The sequence below is a fragment of the Planococcus citri genome, chromosome 3 (genome assembly GCF_950023065.1).
Source record: "Planococcus citri chromosome 3, ihPlaCitr1.1, whole genome shotgun sequence".
NCBI classification, from domain to species: domain Eukaryota; kingdom Metazoa; phylum Arthropoda; class Insecta; order Hemiptera; family Pseudococcidae; genus Planococcus; species Planococcus citri.
In genome coordinates, this window is record NC_088679.1 from 31,895,948 (window position 1) to 31,911,163 (window position 15,216).

The following is a 15,216-nucleotide window of genomic DNA, read 5'->3' on the forward strand; positions in this document are numbered from 1 at the left end:
ACAGACGAAACGAGAACACGATCGATTTTTTCGACGATACGCTATAAAAGCAACAACGTTATTTCCATTTTTTCCACTGCAATTTTATCCATGCAAATATACACTCCTCGCGACGTTTAACAACCAAGCTGCGAACGGCGTATACACTGCAATTGCAGCCCAAGACATCTTAATGATGGGAGACGGGTATATTTGGGGAATGATCCAATATATGCTTCGACTACGACAAAATATGCTACAAGCATTACATCCCGGACTATACGGACGAAATTTAAGCATCGTCGACTTAATCGAATGCTTAGTGAATTTAAAAAATGCACCAAAGAGAGTTATGTACTCAATCGGAAACTGGGATATGTTTAACGGCATGCCAGCCCGAACTTTCCGCGAACACTATGCGGTACTATTAAGACAACTGCGAAAATATAATGTACGAGAAATCTACATTATGCCGCTAGTATATTTCCCCGACCAAAATGAGCAGACCGTAGAGGCTTACATGAAGGTATTCACAGACTCGTGGTCCAGAACCTTCAACGGAATCATTGAAATAATGGGACCAGAAAACTTTTTCGGCAACATGAGACCGAATATGGACGATTTTGGACCGTGGTTCGAGCCAGAGGTCTATCACGATTACGTTTTCGCCATCAGAGACGATCTCATTATGCCGCCGAAAGATCCGAAAGAGCGGGAACTTGAAGATAATGAAGGCGAAGAAGACACGTACCAATATTACGACGATGACAATTCTTCGGAATATTCACAATCTTCTCAACACTTCATTCCACATGACGACGAATTTCCGGAGAAACAAGCCGAATTACAATTCGAAAGTCCAGGAACGGACTACATACCGATTGGTCAGCAACAAACTGGAAAGGGCAACAACGCACACGTAAACGCTGGACTTAGCCAAGCCAACTTGGAGCAATTTAACGCTCAAAATGTGCAACAAGCACAACAACACGTTGCTATGGAAGGCATCGAAACGACACCTGAAACGATACAAAAAATTGTCGAAGTTCCAGGAGGACATAAAATGATGAATATTTCGACGAACCGATTTAATCAAGCATGCGACGAATTAAGTCAAACACTTGAGCAACACGCTCCTGAAAACTCTCCAATACAACAATTTGTAAATACACAAATTGGTCGACATCAAGGACTACCGCCAACGGTCGACAAACCAGCGTACAACGTTAATCGAGATGGAAAACCCATCAACTTTGGACAAAATCCACCAACTCCAGAAAAAATGGAAGGAGTGGAATTCACCTCACAACCTGGAACCATTCCATTGTCCGAATACAACTCTACTACACATCCTAGTACGCCACAGGCGCCGGTAAATACCACACAAGGATCTACAGGATCGTCACCGAACAAATCAATGATCGCAGCAAACTTTTCGGCGAGTACGCCGAAACCGCAACGTCAAAACAATGACGCTACTAATGTTGATGATAACGTAAATGCTTCAATATCGCATGAAAATGCCGATGAACCACAAGCATAAATACGATACAATCGTAATCACATTTTAGACACAGTCTAGCTATAACAAAACCTAGTGAAAATTTTCAAATTGAATAACGACTCAATAAAAATATTTAATTTTGGCATTCTTGGAACAAAGTTTCAAACTCAAAATTGTAGGTACCTATCCGAGTAAAAGTAGGTACTGATAAATTCAAAACAGGTTTGAACCTAGGGACAAAATTTTCACTAGTATTTTTTCATCAAATTTCCACTCGAAGTCTTATTTATTTTCGTAGTTTTGATCTTTGTTTATTTTTCAAAATCGAGTGGACTAACGTAAAAATTCAAAAAAAAAAAAAAAATGAGTCGAACTATTTGTCCACATATTCGCACAGCGAAATACACTTTGTAAATATTTACCCACAGGGTATTCTAATAATCATTTTTCCAACAGCAATCATCGAAGAACTCCACGTAATGCTACTGACTTGGCATCACCGTAACCAAGGCGAGGTAAAAATTCCGCCAACGCTTTATTTTCCATCAACGTCGTTATCGATATTCGAAGAAGTCAACTTTAACAGCCGACGATAATCATCTGTATTTTGGTTCGATAATTGATTTATGTTATACGTTGCAGTTTTTCGATCGATATTTGCTGATTGTTGTAAATTTAAACACATGTAATTTTGATACAGTCACAGACTGATAAATTTTGTTTATTTTAATTTTGTTTCTGAAAGGACTGATTAGATTTAGTTTTATTTTTAAGAAATCGACAAATTATCTTTCGATGCGTATTACAAATTATCTTTCGATGCGTATTTTTGACCAGTTGTTTTTTATTTTTGTATAAGTTTTGTATTTTTTGACGCATCGAACAGTCCTGTTCCTTTAATATTTTGTACTTTTGTAAACATTGTAGAATGTTTTATTTTTAGAAGTTCTAAGTTTTTGTACATTTTTTCACACTCGAGAGTCAACACGACGTACTACCACAGGTAGATGACAAGTACCTTCAACTTTGATGCACAGCATCCAACTTTCGGTTCGCTTCTTCGACTTTGTCTTGTCTTTCCGTTTCGATTCGGGGGTTTGAAAAAATTTTCTAGATTAGGGAAAAAGTCTTTATTTTTGGATACTGTCGCAAGATAGCATCTACATACCCGATGTTTCTTGCTTCGTGTATTCTGCTCTTATCGATTGCTCGTATCTTCGGATGCGACAGTGGGTGGTGCAGGGTGCCGAAGGGGAGCTTCGGGGGGTATTGCTACTCGCACAGTGGGCTAAATTTGGCTTTACTCTGCCTCGAATTTCCCACAGTGGAACACCACGAGGGGCAGAGTCTGCTCCCACAGGGACCAGCCTTACAGCTTCGGCCTACCTTCCTCTTTCTTATCCGTGCTTTCCACGAATGGTCTTACTCATTGAGTAAAGCCACGAATGGGGCATATGATAGAGGGGAGATATGCCGGACCTGTAAGGGTTATATAGGGTTAAGTATATGTGTTGGTAACACTGATCACGCGTCGCGACACAGGGCTACAAGCCCACGGAGCGGCGCTGCGGCCGATTGTTATATTGTGAAGGTACGTAGTGATCGGACGTGTCGACGCGGTATAATCGGGTTGGTGTATAATAGCCTGTAAAGGCAAGATTGCGTATTATATTAGTTTTAATTGTGTTTAATTATAAGTGATTAGAATTAAGCATAAAGTATCGTGTTGATACGTATTTCTTCGTATAGAAGTGATTTTAGTGTTTTATGTTTATTAATGTACAATACACAGTATTTACACGTGTCGCGTTCTACTTAATTATGTGATATAATTGGTATAGCCTTTAGCCGGGGTAAGTCAATATTCTTATGAGTATTCAGCTTATGCAAGTATCATTCAGTGGTACTTAATATCTTTATATTTACAACTGTAATTCGTAATCAGTAATCACCCAGTTTCACAAATGATATCTTTCGACGTTTCGACATAATTAATGTGTAATACTTCCGAAAAAAAATTCAAAACACTAATTTATCTAAAAATAGGCGATTTGCAAATTTTCAACCCGTCAGTACAACTTTAAATGGTTTTGGATTTTTACTAGATGAACATAGCACCACAAATACTATCTTTTAGAACCAGGTTATTTTTCCTAAAACTGGTTGAGTTGGAGCTAGAGTGAAAAACCACGATTTTTTTGAAAATGCCATCTCTTTGAGGACTTATATCTCCCTTGCAAAATTACCTCTGAATCGTAAATTTTTTAGGGGGACTTTCAACTCAAAATAAAAACTTACACTGAATTTGGTCGAAATCATGTTCACATTTTATTTAAGCACTTGAAAATTGATACCCCACTCATAAGTCCAGAAAGATTTTTAAAAATTTCAAATATTCTAAGCTTGTAATCAACATTTAAACTCACTTGACAAAAAATTGTTTTCAATTTTCCAAAGTTAGATACAGAAATTAATAATTTTTAGTTGAGTAAGCTTCTGAAAACCGCTACTTATTTGCTGATTACAAAAGAGTTTTTGCTGATAACTCATCAATTGCTTATCACACCTTTTCCATTTTTTCAACTTTTTGCAATTACGAGTTACATGAGTAGTACAAAAACTATGCCAAATAAAAAAAATTCCCAGGTTATAATTTTCGACAAAAATTACGAGATTAACGCAAAAATCAATCATACTCCGTACCATAAACCTGTGGACAAATCACTCCGCAAAAAAAAATCACCTGCTTTCCACACTCGTTTTTTTAAAAAAAGTCCCACTGAATAATTTCCGTTTTTAATACAATTAATCAAACGGCCAGCGACCATAGTGGTATTACAGCATCCGCTGCGGAAAAATTCATAAAAAAACGACCGTCTGTAAATTTACTCGCAGATATTGTAACTTTCACATCATTAATTAAATAACTAATACCTTACGACGATGACGGTGATGCTGGGGAAAAAACGAATTAATTTTCCTTTTATTTATTACCTACTTTCAATCGAAGGGGTAAAAAGTGTAACCACGATGTCACCATGTCAAACTCGAGCCATCGTGTTGAAAAATGAATAGAGAAAAAAGTATCAACCCAGTCGATGGCAATTAATTAGGATATCGAGGCTTTATCGAGGGTGAAAAAAAAATAACAGGGCGTCGTTTAGTTGAAAGAAGAAAAAAAACAGGTAGGTAAACAAATTGAAAGCGACATAAAAAAGCTTTGGATCCACATACGTAGGTACTAGGTACATAGGATAGCCTAAAGAATTGCAGAGCAATGCATGTGTAATACCTACAGCATATGTTATTCGTAAATAGCCAAAATACATTGTATACGTAAATCAAGTGTATTATTCTGAGAGTAATCATCGAGATTTCAAGTAAGTAACTTCCTTTTTTTTATAGATAACACATAATTTGTCACGAGACATCCCATTGAAAATCACCTTAATCTGGATTTTGGAAAGGTAAAGGTAACCAAGTAAAAGAAACAAAGGTTTCATACGAGCAGGATACAGTGACGTAGCCAAGGGGAGGAAAGCTGACTGAAGCCATCGCTTCCCGGTCTATAGTGATTATAGAAAATAAAATACACCAGAATAGCTGTTTTTTAGTTTTTTGTACAATTCTTTTGAAAAAATTTCGTTTTCGCTTCGCTTGAGTAATACTTTTTCATGTTTGATTTGGGTACACCGGTACACGGTACACACAATCAAAAGGAGTCATTAATATAAAGGTGGTATGGAGGTTGAGAACTCTAAATAGAGTAAATTCTTATTTTGGAACATATTAGAGGTACTCTGAGGAAGTCTCGATGATTACTCTCAGATTAACACACTTTATTTACATGTGTATTTTAGCTGTTTACGAATAACGTATGCTGTATTACACATGCATTGCTCTGCACCATACCTGTTTATTATACTGATTACAAGCAAATCAAGGGACTGGGAAGATGATTTTTTACTCGATTTTTACCTACTTCCTTCCCCATCTTCAACGAACAAATGATTCGTTTCCACAAGTGCAATTTCTTTTAAACTCTTTCTCGCGCTTTAAACTTGTTTGAAAATTCTTCGCCCAAAGCTTTCCCTACAGCCTTGTTGATAACTTCTAATTTTCAACAAATACTTCTTTTCACAGCTTGTACATTTCCAACCCAATCGTTTGTTTCATTTCCCTTCCATTTTTTCCTCAACGAATACTTGAATACACGCGATACAAATTTTTCATATTTTAGTTTCTGCCTCATTCCTCCCTTAGCCTTATATTTCACTCTTTAATGCCATTTTTTTTACAAGCGAGTAATTTTACATTTGTTATTTCATGCATATTATAAGTAGGTATACGAAGACTCTCGTGCGAATGAATTATCGCTATTCCAGTGCGTTGTACCATTGAGATTTCCTCGTCGCTCGAAAGCGTAATTTTTCTTTATTTCTAGGCTGATGCTGGAAAGTCGAACGTTTAGGCGGGAATTTTTTTCAACCTTAAATCGTTCCTAGGGGGATGACGATAGTAACATAACGAGCCATTTTGCTCGTGAAAAATAATACCTAAGAATAATTCCAACATTACTCATTGCAAAATGATCTGAATTTTTAAAAATCACCTTGAATACCTTATCATTTTTGTCCAACTTCATTAAAATACATATGTAGATTAGCAAATATAGTGAAATTTAATTTTTTTTTTAATAGAAATTGGGACATTGAAAAGTGAATTTGTACAAACTATCCAACAATAGGCATCATTATCAAGTTCTTGAAAGTAACTTCATACTATAGCTTGCTTTTTTGTTTCAATGTTTTTTCAGACTTACCTGGTAAAATTCAGTCGTTGTCATATTATAATATTTTATTGATGCATTTACTACTGCATGAAAACTCTATCACTCATCTTCAGAAAAAAATAGGTAAGCATTCTTTTTTCATAATTACTTCGAGTGAGAACATTTAAGGGGGAAGAGCACAAGGGTTATCTATGGACTTGGGTTTTTTGGAAAATGAAGGAAAAATTCAGAAAAAACGAGTGAAAATGACGTCACATGATAGAAACATTTTTAGTCTCTTACTATGACCTCCAATTATCTACTGGTCTTCAAAATTCTGAAATTAGTCAACAAAATTAGGAAAAAAATAATTTTTTTCAATTTTATTGACCGTATTATATTCATTATCAATAATGTGAACTGCCTTGAATGAATATAACACGATCAATCATCATCAAAAAAATAAATTGAAACATTTCCTTCAAATTTTTTGGATAATTTAAAAATGTTGAACCTCAGTAGAAAAATAGAGGTCCTAGTCGACGGCCCTAAATTTCTTCCATGATCGCCACCCAACAATTATTTTTCAAATCTCTCCCCTACCTTTCTGAGGCAAAAGGTCCAAGATGATCCATAATCTAGCACATCTTGAAATCATTCGTTGAAAGACATTAAATATTTTCAACATCTGACAAAAAATAGGTACAATTCTATAGCTCCCATAAAAATATGGAATTGAAATAGATTACAGGTTCCATTTTCAAGAACCTTTCAGCAAATACGTGCATTTCCATTCACCAGAAATCCACATTTTGGGCAACTTTTTCATACACTATTATTACAACATTACGTCGTGAACAATCACGCTATACCGATTCGAGAATTATTACAAATTCTAGAACAAACCGTGCCAATGATCAAATCATCAATAAAACCTCGACTTGGAATTTCTTTCGAGTGGAAAAACATGATTGATAACTTTTACAAGTGGATTGCGAACTGGTAACGTGCTAGAGCTGTAAAATCGGGGTACAGAACTGCTCTTACATTGACGCAAGGTATACGAAGGTACGAGTAAAGTTACAGTAAAGGTTGAGTCGTATGGCAGGGAGAGGGGGTTAAAAGGTAGTACGTCAAATTCATAACGTATTGTTTTATTATTCCTAAACTTGAGCCAGTGGAAAGGCTAACTCTCGCAACACGAATCACCGCGTTTCACGCGATTGTACCATTTTTCGGCGAGGGGAAAAAATGCCAAAATTTCACTGCAATGCGGCGTAACTTAACGTCTCATCGTATAAGAAAATATTAATTAAATGAACGAATACTTCGCGTATTACTTGTGTATTATGTCGTGTAGATTTAATTCCATTTAATTTTTATTTCGTAGGTATAGGGTACATCCATATATCTTTACCAATAATACGTAGTATATCGTTCACAATGGCACATCGAAAAACGTTTTGTTACCGTACCTAGGAGCGGCTGACACGCCTCTTCTCGTGCACTCATCGCTTACAATATATCGTATTTTAATGGTAAACCTTCATAATAACGTAACCACAGACCATATACACCTATTGTTATTTTAAGGCTGTGTTTTATTACATTTCATTTTTTTTCCAATCCTCAGCGTAGACTGTGTAAGTCGTACCAGAGTATAGGATACGCTATAGCATAAATATGCAGAAGACCACGAAGATGTTGCCTACACTATCACGACGACGACGCTCTGTCCTCCAACAAGACAGTGCGTGTAAGATGCGACGAGTTAATCCGCCAGCCAATAAAAAGAAGACTTTTCATAATTTCGAATAAATTTCATAACGTCTATGTGATGATTTCATAAATCAGTTTTACCTCTGCGGCATATTATACGGTCTCGTAATACGCAGTCTGATTCTTCTGACTGCGTTGTTGTTGCATATATGCAAGAAGAAAAAGTTAGATCGCATCTTCTACTTCAAAGAAGAAATAAAAAGAGCATAGTTTCCTCCCGTATTATCATTTTTTAGATACAAATGGCATTTTTCAATGAAAACTATTAGTAAAGTTATTTTGCTGTCTCCATGGATAAATAAGGGAGAAGTGGGAAAAAAACATAATCTGGATTTTGAAGAAAATTGGTGTGGAAGTTTGCATTGAGTGTGAGACAACTCGAAAAAAATTTAAGCGCTTGGGCTGCACCGGAGTCTGAACCGGAGATCTTAAAAGAAGGGTCATTCAAGAGAAAAACGATGGTCTTTTGCCATTTTTTAGGAGTCACGTGTGCAGAACCACGACCAGCTCTTTCTTCCCCTTATAGAAAACGTGAAACGTGATTCGAGTTTCTGAACGGTCCAGGCCCATCAACTTTTAAATTAGATATGTACTACTTTCAGTCCTCTGCAATCGACTTGAGGATTAATGGGTTGTAAAAAATCACTATTTTTTGCCGATTTCGTGACACTTTTCAAGCATCAAAACTTCCTCTTGGAAAAACACTGAATTCGGGCTCAGCAGGTTGAAATATCCTCGTTTATTTCAAAGTCACAGAGTCGGGGAGGTTCAGAAAATAAAATAACACTTTTTCAGAAGAGTGGCTGAAGTTTTGCAGAGACGAAGTTGCGAAAAAACAGCCAAAAACACGTTTTTTTATATTTTTATACTTATTGATCTTTCTTTGGTGGGCCCTACAGCTCAACTACCAGTGCGGCTGGAGGCTAAAAATCTCTCTGGGTAGTCTCCCACTCAAGGTAAACTTTCTCACCAATTTTTGTCAAAATCCAGGATGTTTTTTTTTTCACTTCACCCCAATGCATATTGGACACACCTTAGTCTGAATTAAAATCAACAATCAAAATCAAAGAGAACCGATAGTTCAATTTGGTAAAATAACACCGCAGATACAAGAGTTTTCATAAAATATTATATGACAACGACTGAATTTTACCAAGTAAGTCTGAAGAAACATTGAAACAAAAAAGCAAGCTAATCCAAGCCAAGGGTCCCTATTGGTATCAAAAAAATTGGAAATGAAGTTAATACTTTCAAGAACTTGATGATGATGCCTAGGGTTTGATAGTTCGTACAAATTTTCTATTTTAAAAAAATTAAATTTCATTAAAATGTGGTGAAAAAATGAACATTAGACTGCACCTTGTTCCCGACATTTCAAATTGAATGATTGTAGATTCGAGATGTTCCAAAGTTCTAAGACAATTTTTGAATTTACCAGTTTTCAAAAAAAAGTTTTAAAAAGTAGCTCAAAATGAAATTTAGCACTTATGAACTCAAATTCGCCATTTTCGCTTTGATTCCTACCGATTCAAGCTTAATATTTCAACATCAATTTCTGTTTGTTTGAGATCATTATCACTTTTTTCTGCACACATGAGTTTCAAGTTTTTTATGAATATTTTTTGAAAACTGGAAAACCTAAAAAACTGCCTGAGGCTTTATTCAACTAAAAACCATCACTATAGTCAATTAAAATTATCAAAAACAAAGCTGTTGACCTCCAATCAACTCGACCCAATTTTTTTCAACAGAAATGGGCATTTACTTTTTCATAAATTCATCCAAAATAAAAAATAATGTAATTCAGCCACTGAAATGTTTAGACACCAACGTTAATTGGCAGATGGAGGTGGCTAGGAAGAAGGAATACGGATCCTTCAAAACAATTTTGGAATTACCAAAATGAAAGATGTGGGGCTATGGAGAGAGAAGATGATGCAAATAGACAACGAAAAGCTCCACCTTCTCCTCCTAGCAGCAGAAAAAAGAAGACGTTCGTAATTCCAGAGAAAAAAACCACGTTAACGCTCCAAAAACGTGATTTTTGTAATGGAGATCATGAAACTTTTGGCTGCAAAGTATTCATTGACAAAAATCCGCAGATAGGTTGAAGATGGTTAAAGAAAATGGTATTCATTTATTACAGAAAAAAATCGACTTACAGACCATCGGGCGCAGACTGTTATCTAACCTTATCGGCAAACAACTAGAGGATGAAGGCTGGTAAATTTTTTTTACATCTATAATGAATTTTTGAAATTTTTTCACTTCAGTTGAATCCATCTGGTGCATTTTTTTCAATTACACAGTGAAAAGCTCTCTCAATTTTATTAGCTAGCTTCTGATCAAGTGATTATATTTTATGTATGTTGATTATTTCAAAATGTTACAAAAAAATTCTCCTTCAAGCTGGTACACTTCACCCTTTTTTTTTCGTTTGTTTGATATGCTGCATTGTCATTGTCTCAAAACAAAAAAAAAATACTGGAAACGTACACTAGCACCACTCTAAACTTCATAAAATCTTTTTAAGAACATTCAACTGAAAATTCATTCGGTATCGATAATTTTCATTTCGACGTCGACTTCATTTCACTCCCTTTGACAACATGATCTCGACACCGAATCTGAAATCACCCCGAACCAACGGAAGGCATTTTACATTCCAACAAACGACATAAGGCGGGAAAAAACACTCCGTTCAAAGTATTCGTACATCAAACTCGTCAGCACTCTAAAAAGGCCGATCTTTAATTAAGAACGCGTCAGTAAAATGGCTCTGAGTTGGGTGACATTTTGAACTCGAGTCTGGGCCAGTTATCCTATTCGCAAGTTCAACTTGCCAAACAAAATTCTCTTAAGGGTGTTTTTATCAAGCACAGCACGGAACAAACCCAACGTACAAGCTTCAATTAAAATTTTTTATCGTCTGCACGACCACAATGAGCTTTTGTATAAGGTTGTATTCTAATTTCACCTAAATTTTAACGAGATCTGATCGTATACTCGTATAGCGTTGACCAGGTACTATTTCATTAAATTTTTACCAAAGTTACAGTTACGTCGATTTTAATTAAACGTAATTCGTATTCTATTAACGAAATAATGTCGTCTTCCGAGAACGCAACAATTCAGTCGCCGGTCAATAACAAAGAGACCTTGACCATGCCACAGTTTTTAAAAGAATACAAAAGAAAAAATACATACACGCCAAACACCCGAATACCTTCAACAATCTATTTGAGTAAGTATAATTGTCATAACCTACAAAAATTCAATCACGTATAATTTTCTCGAAAACGGCACCATTTTTATACCACAAAAAGATATCGATATAAGTTTCCCATCTTCGAGAATTTACAGAAATTCGAAAACTTCCAATCCACGAATATTCTTAAGGTGACCGTAATTGAACAAACTCCCTACCCTTTCTTCCATCAGCTTTACCGCAGCTTTTTTTCATTAACCAAGACGAGTTTCCCTGGTCGTCGTCGTCGTAATAATTTAAATAATTTATTTACATTGCCCGCCATGATACATCCGGGGCACCCGATCGCGAGAACTTTTGTCGCTACATGAAATTCGATTTCGAGAACTCTTCGCACCCGACAACAGCGAACGTAAACTGACGAAGTTATAAATAAATATCAAGACGAAAACAAGAAAATGGTAAAGAAATTACGCGAGGGGGAAAATTGAATAAAAATTTCATTAATTTTTTTTTTCAACTTCGAAATTAAATTTAACGATTTTCCATCATCCGCCAAGTCGTGCCCTTTCTTGAACTCACCTTTTTCAACGAATAATGTTATTATTTTTCAAACTCCCAGTGTCATTTTGGCCATCTTTTTGCTTCGAAGAAAATACCTCTACTTTTTCCATCTCGATGTTGACGACAACTCGAGGTAGTTTTATAAAAATTTACCAGCTTACGAAATACCAAATAAGGAGATTAAATCAAGAAAGTCGACTCACCGAATCACCAAAAAATCCTGGTTCCTTCATGCCATACTACGGTATACGAACAATCCGATTGATTCTCTGTAACATAAACCATAAAATTATCGTTAGGTATAAAAAAGATTCAAAACCGATGAGATCTTTTCAAAATTCAGGCATGAGAACTATCCATATCTTTGACCAAAACAGCCTGGCACCTTGTACATATATCGAAACTCGTGAAAGTTTCAAAATTAATACCTCGTTCGTATTATATTCGAATCGAGCACGTATGGCTAGGCTACGATAATGTAGGCGTAACTTTTGAACAGACCATACAAACAAACACCTCCACTCGACAATATTCCCAAGAGTATTTTCACGAACTATTTTTTCACATTTATATACACATACGTTGCATTTAGATGGGTAAGTGTACGAACGCATTTTACGAAATCATACAATGTATTACGTACAATATGATCTACGCACGCAATTACAGCATACATATTACTTATCTCCATCTGTATGCCAACCAACTGTCAACGATGGAGTCAATTTTGGGCCCCTTAATATATCTGCATAAGTAATAAGTATACGTGAATAGGTGTACGGTGTAGGTACAGACAGGGGCAAAAGCCGGCCAAAGACCCCAAATTATACACGTAATTCACGATTTAGAATATTACACGTTCTCTTTCAGTTTCTCAGTACGAGCTATACGAGTATATATAAGGATCTTTTACACTAAACATAAATTTGCATTTACCATCCGAGGCTAAGATAGACCGACCAACGTCGTTACGACGAGAAGAGCCGCCACACCGCTGTTGCTTCCTTGCAGCAATTTTGCAAAAATTATATCCTTATTGCCCTCTCTGGTTCTCTCTCAGTCTCCATTCTAACATAACGTTATGCGTTCGTCACGCTTCATGTGGAGCCGACTCTCAGAACCCCATAATTTTACGCGTATTGCCCGTTTACACTGAGTACCTACTCGCAGCAGTTCAGTAATTCACGTCTTCCGTCGTCTCACGCACAACGTAACTTGAATATATCTCATTCGTATAGGTAGGCATACGAGCTATACATAAAGAATAATATGTATTAGATAAGATGAAGATGTCTCATTTGTGTGCTGGGCTGACTTGAGAGGTCAATTATAAGATTTGAAATCTCGATGCAAACATATTCGGTGAGCAAAAGTTCGAAATATCATTAATTGTTACAAGAAATTCGCCAGCATAGTTACCAAGATGATGGCGATGGAGGGGGGAAAAGTACATTTTAAAAAATTGGGAAAATAACTGAGGTGAATTGAAATGATCATAATCGAGCTATCTTGACATTGTACATATGTGCAACCCCATCGACTATTTTTACACCGTTTTCAAAAAAAAAAATTCGGTTCAAATGTGCAAGCATTTAATTAAAAATAAACAAAACATCGCGTACGTTTCGCAATTCAACGCTCAAATCTCAACACACATATTTTGAAAATTTGGGCAAAATTTGAGTGACTATTACCCAGACAACAAACTATTTGTTGAAATTCCAACTTTTGAAAAAATTTCAATTCAAAGAATTAGACCTTCCCTCGTTTTTTAAAAATTGATTAAATTTAAAGTTTGAATTGCGAAAAACGCCAAGCTAACAATTCGCCGACTGCAGGAGGGTTCTTGCTTTCTGACTGTTGATTGCTGCTACATTTTCTCTTTGCAATGAAATAAAACTAGAAACACGAAAAAAATAAATACAAAATGTTTTTAATAAAAATTTGAAAAAACGAAAAAAAAATCAAACTTCTGAAGTACAAAAGGATTAATTAATGAAAAATGTCAAAATTTGATCAAAAAAATGGAAAAACGCAGCACATTTTTGGAATTTAAAAAAAAATTAGCAACATTCAATTTCTGAAAATTTTTGGCAAAAAAGCAACACTAAGTACTTGGCAATTTTGGCAAAAAAAAAAATAAGAACTCAAGTCAAATTTCGGCAAAAATTGGCGATTTTTGACAATTTTGGCGAAGAAGCAAAAGTTTTTGAATTGGAAAAATTTGGTAACTTTTAACAATTTTGGCAAAGACCAACACTGTTTGACACAGGAAAAAAAAGTATCGTTGAGTAATTTCGCCTAAAAATACAATAATTTCTTTTGATAACTTTTGACAAAAAGTAGTGTACTTTTTCGAAATTTTGGGTAAAAACCGAGTTTTTTTTTGCAGTTTTGACAAAAAAACAATACAATAATTTTAATTTCTCAGTTTTTTGGCAAAATTAGTAAAGAGATCTTTTGAGCCATCGTTGCAAAAAACAATATTTTCTGCAATTTTAGCAGAAACCAGGAGTTGTTTCTAAGAATTTTGGCAAAAAATTGAATTTTTTGACAGTTTCAGACAATTTAAGTAAATTAAAAAACTAGAAATGTTTGGCAAATCTAGCAAAAAAAAACAATACTTTTTTGGCAGTTGCCTTGCGAATTTTTGCAAAAAACACAAGACTTTAATTTTGGTAAAAAAAAAAAAAAATAAACAATCACTAAAAATTCTGAATTCTGGCAAAAACGCAGAATTTTTTTGGAAACTCAGATAAAAATCAAAACTGTTTAGCAAATCAATCAAATATAAGCAGAATTGTTCAGTAATCCTGCCAAAAAACGGATTGCTGTTCTGCAACTTCAGTCAAATATTGGAAATTTTGGCAAAAAGTGTACTGAATTTTTGCAAATTCTGGCTTCTGGCAAAAAAGCAGAACATTCGTCAATGTTGGGAAGAAACCCAAGAGTACTACTGCAATTTTGGCAAAAAACCTATTTCTTTGCAGTTTTTCAAAATTTCAACAAACACTAGGACTGCTTAGAAATTTTAGCATTGCAAGCAAGCAGGAATGTTTGGTAATTTTTTCAAAACACCAGCACTGTTTTTGCGACTTTGACATAAAAAAGTAAAACAAAAGTGGAAAAATCAAGATATCCTGACAATAAAAAAACATCCGCAAAATGAGCTCACGGGCATTCAAAACGGTTATTTTGTAGAATAATCTTTCTCCCGCCTCTCCCTCCCTCCTTCCTTCCATCCTCCCATCATCCCATTAAGGCAACAATGAATTCAGATCATGACTGACGAATTGGATTCAATAAATGATCTTTTCAATTCTCCAATTCAACATTTTCCCACACTTTTTATTCAAAACTACCGGCACTGCGACAGATCGCATTGTACTTTTCCACCTTCTCTTTCCCCTG

General features: G+C 35.4%; 1 protein-coding gene across 4 annotated transcripts in view; it reads right to left on the reverse strand.

Annotated features, from left to right (window-relative positions):
* Positions 1 to 15,216, reverse strand: part of ASPP (Ankyrin-repeat, SH3-domain, and Proline-rich-region containing Protein) — a 309,410-nt gene that overhangs the window by 225,260 nt on the left and 68,934 nt on the right. For 3 of the 4 annotated variants that reach the window (XM_065358731.1, XM_065358732.1, XM_065358737.1), the window contains one exon: positions 12,009 to 12,074. The exons of the other annotated variant lie outside the window; for it this stretch is intronic. In XM_065358731.1, the coding sequence (XP_065214803.1) occupies positions 12,009 to 12,038 (30 nt within the window). In that variant the 5' untranslated portion in view covers positions 12,039 to 12,074. Of the gene's footprint in view, positions 1 to 12,008; positions 12,075 to 15,216 lie in introns of those variants that run through there. 4 annotated transcript variants of the gene reach the window in all.